Source organism: Procambarus clarkii, chromosome 17, assembly GCF_040958095.1.
Source record: "Procambarus clarkii isolate CNS0578487 chromosome 17, FALCON_Pclarkii_2.0, whole genome shotgun sequence".
NCBI classification, from domain to species: domain Eukaryota; kingdom Metazoa; phylum Arthropoda; class Malacostraca; order Decapoda; family Cambaridae; genus Procambarus; species Procambarus clarkii.
Window position 1 is genome coordinate 10,587,375 of NC_091166.1, and position 7,220 is coordinate 10,594,594.

Sequence of the window (7,220 nt, forward strand, 5' to 3'; positions counted from 1 at the left end):
ATCCAAAAAAATGTCAAATTTACGTACTTATTATTACATTACAAATATCCAAGGTTTTGAAGACACGTTTCCTCTTGCGCCCAACGAGTGAATACTGAGACCAGACCCCATAGGTCCCTATCCTCCTCATCATTCGTCTCACTGTGTCTCCACAGCTTGCACCGCCCATTTGAGACAGCGTCTGGACCTGTTAAAATAATGCATAAGCTGTAAGGTAATAGAGAATAATATATATCTTTCAATCTCAACATTAGATTTTCTAATTTCCAACTGTATTAAATAAATAGCATTAAAATATTTTCCTTCTTAACTATTACAAAAATCAACGAATTTGAGTAACTTTTGCTTTTGTTTTATTTGTACCTTAAACATAACACTGAACAATCAATTATGTGCCACCCCACCTTCCTTCATCTGCAAAAAAACTAATCAAAAGACATATGTACAAGGCTAAAAAAATTCAGCAACACTTACCATACTCAGGCTAAAAGAATTAAGCAACACTTACCATACTCTTTTTATATTCACTGTTAACTTTTAGCTCATGTGACAGACTTTCCACCTGCTCAACAGTTTCAAGTGGGGATGGAAGAATGTCTTCCAGGATTGGTATATCTCCATGTGTTTTTGACATATGGGTTTCCGTCATTTTGACAATATTCAGGATATCCCCTGATAAAAATGTCAATTTTGATAATTCCTTCATCATGTATTCCATTATGCCAAAACCATAATCATAATCATCTGTATCAAACCTTATTACAGGTAAAACCAGTAGGCAGTCTACTGTATTTTATCAAACCGTTATTAGTATAATAGATCTCGTAATAATTTTGCAAAAATAATGGCATTTACTATTTTTAAAAGATTATTAGCAAATTTACAGAAATGGTGCATTCGGAAGACAAAACCAATTTTTCACTTTTGACAATTGAGCACCTGCTACATCCAGATTCTAGGGAGGAAAGGAAGGACGATCTTACTGGATCCCATAGCCTCTCCGAGGCACAAACCAGGCTTTTACACAAACACCCCCCCCCCTGCACCCGAGCTTTTTAAAATAGTAAATGCCACTATTTTTGCAAAATTATTACGAGATCTATTATTCTAGAGAATAATGCATATAAATGCATATATGCATATAAATACAAAAGTAAATCAAATCTTATCCTTGTATAATATACAAGCTGATGTGAGATCCCTGTCTACAGGTGGACTGGAACTATTATCCAGTAGGCAGTCTACTGTATTTTATCAAACCGTTATTAGTATAATAGATCTCGTAATAATTTTGCAAAAATAATGGCATTTACTATTTTTAAAAGATTATTAGCAAATTTACAGAAATGGTGCATTCGGAAGACAAAACCAATTTTTCACTTTTGACAATTGAGCACCTGCTACATCCAGATTCTAGGGAGGAAAGGAAGGACGATCTTACTGGATCCCATAGCCTCTCCGAGGCACAAACCTGGCTTTTACATAACCCCCCCCCCCCCCTGCACCCGAGCTTTTTAAAATAGTAAATGCCACTATTTTTGCAAAATTATTACGAGATCTATTATTCTAATAAGAGTTTGATAAAATACAAACCCTGGGGCCATAGAACGGCTATTTAATCCCCTTGAACGGACCTGTGCATGGGCCACTGAGGCATCGAAAAAAAACAGACCGGCTTGGGAAAAAATCAAAATTGCCGGTCTATGGCCCAGCTGATGGCTGTGCATGAATGGCTAATGGCTGTTAGTTATGGAGCTAGGTTAGACTATGTATGTTTAAATCTCTGATTTAAACAGAGCCAGTGTTCAGTCAAATAACTGAATTTATCAAATCTTATCCTTGTATAATATACAAGCTGATGTGAGATCCCTGTCTACAGGTGGACTGGAACTATTATCCAGTAGGCAGTCTACTGTATTTTATCAAACCGTTATTAGTATAATAGATCTCGTAATAATTTTGCAAAAATAATGGCATTTACTATTTTTAAAAGATTATTAGCAAATTTACAGAAATGGTGCATTCGGAAGACAAAACCAACTTCTCACTTTTGACAATTGAGCACCTGCTACATCCAGATTCTAGGGAGGAAAGGAAGGACGATCTTACTGGATCCCATAGCCTCTCCGAGGCACAAACCTGGCTTTTACATAACCCCCCCCCCCCTGCACCCGAGCTTTTTAAAATAGTAAATGCCACTATTTTTGCAAAATTATTACGAGATCTATTATTCTAATAAGAGTTTGATAAAATACAAACCCTGGGGCCATAGAACGGCTATTTAATCCCCTTGAACAGACCTGTGCATGGGCCACTGAGGCATCGAAAAAAAACAGACCGGCTTGGGAAAAAAGCAAAATTGCCGGTCTATGGCCCAGCTGATGGCTGTGCATGAATGGCTAATGGCTGTTAGTTATGGAGCTAGGTTAGACTATGTATGTTTAAATCTCTGATTTAAACAGAGCCAGTGTTCAGTCAAATAACTGAATTTATCAAATCTTATCCTTGTATAATATACAAGCTGATGTGAGATCCCTGTCTACAGGTGGACTGGAACTATTATCCAGTAGGCAGTCTACTGTATTTTATCAAACCGTTATTAGTATAATAGATCTCGTAATAATTTTGCAAAAATAATGGCATTTACTATTTTTAAAAGATTATTAGCAAATTTACAGAAACGGTGCATTCGGAAGACAAAACCAATTTTTCACTTTTGACAATTGAGCACCTGCTACATCCAGATTCTAGGGAGGAAAGGAAGGACGATCTTACTGGATCCCATAGCCTCTCCGAGGCACAAACCAGGCTTTTACATAACCCCCCCCCCCTGCACCCGAGCTTTTTAAAATAGTAAATGCCATTATTTTTGCAAAATTATTACGAGATCTATTATACTAATAACGGTAAATAAATAATAAATAGTAAATAAATCAAAATCAGTTACATTATTTTATCTTATTCATAGCATAAATGTTCTCGAAGATTACTAAAAAGAAATTGAATTAGACTACAGCAAATTGGCAAACTTTACCTTGTATCTGTTTCCACCGAGTTTGTTTGGGGCGTTCTTCAACATATCAGCAATACTTGTCTCAACATCTCTTTCAGTTGCATTAGTGTGGGTGTTGATACAGGCTTCTGGAAATTTATAAGAATTAATTAATATATATAATTATAATTCACTTTGCTATTCCCCATTCCACAGTCCTCTCGTCCTTCCCACTTCCCTGTCCCCACATCATCCCCACTATTCCCACTTCCCTGTCCCATCGTCCTCCTTACCATTTTCCCCTCCCCTGTCCTTCTTCCTCCCCCACCATCTCCCATTCACCTGTCCCTTTGTCCTCCCCAGCATTCCCCTGTCCCCACCATCCCCAACTCCCCAGTCCCCTCGTCCTCCCCACCATTACCCTCTCCTCTGTCCCCTCGTCTTCCCCACCATACCCCCCTCTCGTCCTCCCCACCATTCCAAACTACCTCATCCGATGCATTCTATAATGGTCTGATGCTTCCATCAGAAAATTGGGAACATCAAATGATCTGATATTCCCATCACTGAAAAATAAGAACAGCTAAAAAAATGAAATGAAAAAAATAAAAAAATAAACTATACTCATGAAATGAACAGTATGGTAAACAACACAGCTCAATTTCAATGCAATGTCACACAAAATTATTAAATCGAAATGAAAATAAATTGAAATCTATGAAAATTCAAATTATCAATACAATCGGAAATATTGAAATAATATCGCAACATAATATAGTGTGGGTTGCTCTTACGTGCAACAGACGGTGCTGTTTTTCAAAAAAGGCATGGTTTTACCTGTCACAAGTGTGGCATCTATACTTATACTCACGAAATGAACGGTATGGTAAACAACATAGCTCAATTGCAATGCAATGTCACAATAACATTTAATAACAATAATAACAATAACATTTAAATATACTTTAAGATATAATCTAGAAGAAAATAAGAACATTGAAACGGTTCATGAACTCGATTTCAATAAAGGACACTATGGGGAACTTTGAAAAACAGTTAATGAGTATAATTAGACAGACTTGTTGCTAGGCAGAGGAGTAAATAATGAGATATATGGCAAATTTTGCAAAATATACGGCACACAAACATTCATACCCAAACAAAGCAAAATGCTAGGTAAGAACAAAGCAGTTGGCCCGTAGGGGAAAGGAGATACCCACAAGACTGGAATACAAGTCATTAACAAGCACACAAGTACTACACTACACAACAACCGCACTACTACCAGAACTGGACGAATCACTACCAAAACAACACATTGCACATCACTACCAAAACAACACAACACAACACAAGCATTGGCAAAGAATTATAGACCAGTTGCACTAACATCCCACATAATAAAATTATTTGAGAGTGATCAGGAGTCAGATTACTAGTTTTATAGAGACCAATGACCTCCACAATCCAGGCCAACAAGGATTTAGAGCAGTTTCTATGATCGAGCCACTGAGATCTATAAAGAATTCTGATCAAGAAAGAGATCTAGGGGTGGTTTTAGATAGAAAACTATAACCTGAGGATCATATTAAGAACATTCTGCGAGGGGCCTATGCTACACTTTTTAACTTTAGAATTGCTTTTAAATACATAGGTCAAAAAGTTTTAAAAGTTTTAAAAGTTTTTTAAACCTCTCGTGTATCATGAGTGTGTTAAAGCATCAGATGGTGCATTCAGATGATGAATATTACCTAGTTCCTTCATCTGGGAAGAATGAACACATATTGGTGCATTCGGATGATAAAAACTAACTACTGTAGTTTAATTGATCAACAGACTGTATATCATATGCAGACTGTATGTGGATCTGCGGGCCACTCCAAACAACAGCCTGGTGGACCAAGCTCCACCAGGGCTAAAGCACAAAGTGATATAGATGTGATAGAGAAACTAGGTCAAATGGAGGAGTAGGTCTGTATATTAAACAGCACCTGACGTGCACAGAGCTACTAAACTATAGAGATATATGACCGAACCTAACCTATCTTTATAGGTTAGGTTAGGTAGCTGAAAATGTTAGGTTAGGTAGTCGAAAAAACATTAATTCAAGAAAACTTGGCTTATTAGGCAAATCGGGCCTTGCATAGTAGGCTGAGATGTGCGTTCTGGCTACTAGGTACGACACATATATATATATATATATATATATATATATATATATATATATATATATATATATATATATATATATATATATATGTATATATATATATATATATATATATATATCGGACAATTAGTAAAAAAAAAAAAAAAAAAATTAAATTATTTTACCTTGTACCTAGATCCACCAGGCCTGTTTGGTGCCTGTTTCAGTACTTCAGACATCTGGAAGGTCACATCCTCCTCCTCAACTTGTGGATGTGCGTTGATAGATGATTCTGTAAAATTAAGTTATTTATATAATAATAAATTCAGTATAACAATAATATTCTGTAAAATTAAAAGTAATTTATACATCAATCAGATAAAACTCTCCAGAGATGGTGATACACAACATATAAAGGACAAGTTTCAGAACAAAATATGCATTTAGGAATAAGGTTTTGTACATGTAGGTAGCACATGAGAAAATAAGTGGAAGGTGATCAAGTTTATATTAACATGTTAATGACTTTGTTAAGGCTTTGCAAGAATGAAAAAATATTAATAATATAATATCACCTACCAATTAATTGTACATCATTTATAAGTCAATTATTTGCATTATTATTATTCAATACTAATGATATAAAAATGCATTTTGTAATCTACTATTTATGCAAGTATTAAGCACAGGATCATGAAATAAACTGCAAAATACTGTAATGGATAAACCAATTAATTTTACATTTTCCTATAGCTAAGTCAGTCAGTTCTATTAGCAGCAGAGAACAATTATGCCCAACCTCTATTAAATGAAACAATCTTAAGAGCAAGTGATAGAAATATAATCATTTATGCTTGGGATTATGGAATGGTTCCAAATATGAAAAATATCAAGTTTTTTGGTTAAATTTTTTTAACTTAAAATTTACATTTTTAAGTGAATTTTAAACTTTAAAAAAATTATTTAATTTTTTGGTTACTTACTTAAAATAACATTATATAGTTCTTGTTTTTGTAGAAATGCCAATTTCTTCTTTTGCCCTTCCAGACTGTATAGTGACCACAGGCCGTTTGTTCATATCTTCATTATTCTTCGAACTGTGGTTGCACAATCAGACCCACGTACACTGGTTAAAAGCATCACCTAAAAGCAACAACAAAAATGTAGTACACTGACGAATTTTGAATATATATATATATTATATATATTATATATATTATATATATATATATATATATATATATATATATATATATATATATATATATATATATATATATATATATATATATATATATATTAGTTGATTTTATACCCGCATTAGGTCAGGTGATAATACAATGAAGGTGATAATAAAGCCATTCACAACTGCAGGCCTAATAAAAAAAGGAGGTGGCATAGCAATATCTTACAAAGATACCTTCATCTGCAATAGTCTCATTAGTAATAGAGACGACTATTGTGAATATACCTTTGCCAAGTTCTCCAGTAAATCCCTTAAATCCTCCTTGACTATAAGTGCCATCTATAGATTTCCCAATACCGACATAGCTTCATTCTCAGATAACGTAAGGAATCTTATCATAAATAACAATCTCAACAAAAATCAAACCAACTTAGTGGTTTGTAATGGTGAACAAAACATGCAGATACTTATATATAACCTGTGAATAGAGTGTAATAACACCAAAACTATTTGTTTATTGTTTTATGACCATAATAATTGAATCACTAATATGATTCACTAATATATAATCCTAATAATAATCACTAATATATAATCCATTGAGCATGCTGCATCTCTTTCAGTCTCTTTGCAATTTGAACAAGAGGGTTTTTAATTGATCGAACCATATTCTTAAAGTAAAGTAAATGAGATGTATTCCATATTTTGCAAAATATACGATGAAGGCACACAAACATTCATACCAAAACTGAAGGGCAGGATTTATGAGGAGACATTAGAGGCATTAAATATTCCAAACTAGAAGACAGAAGGAAAAGAGGAGATATGATCACTACGTACAAAACAGTAACAGGAATTGATAAACTTGATAGGGAAGATTTCCCGAGACCTGG

At 34.3% G+C, this 7,220-nt stretch overlaps 1 protein-coding gene across 1 annotated transcript in view; it reads right to left on the reverse strand.

Annotated features, from left to right (window-relative positions):
- The window catches only part of LOC138365737 (uncharacterized), a 4,695-nt gene extending 1,558 nt beyond the window's left edge, over window positions 1-3,137 (reverse strand). Inside the window, exons 1-2 of the mRNA XM_069326217.1 lie at window positions 3,035-3,137; window positions 28-187 (exon numbers count right to left, since the gene is read on the reverse strand). Coding sequence (XP_069182318.1) covers window positions 28-187; window positions 3,035-3,079 — 205 coding nt within the window. The 5' untranslated portion in view covers window positions 3,080-3,137. The remainder of the gene's footprint in view (window positions 1-27; window positions 188-3,034) is intronic.
- Window positions 3,138-7,220: the final 4,083 nt, after the last annotated feature.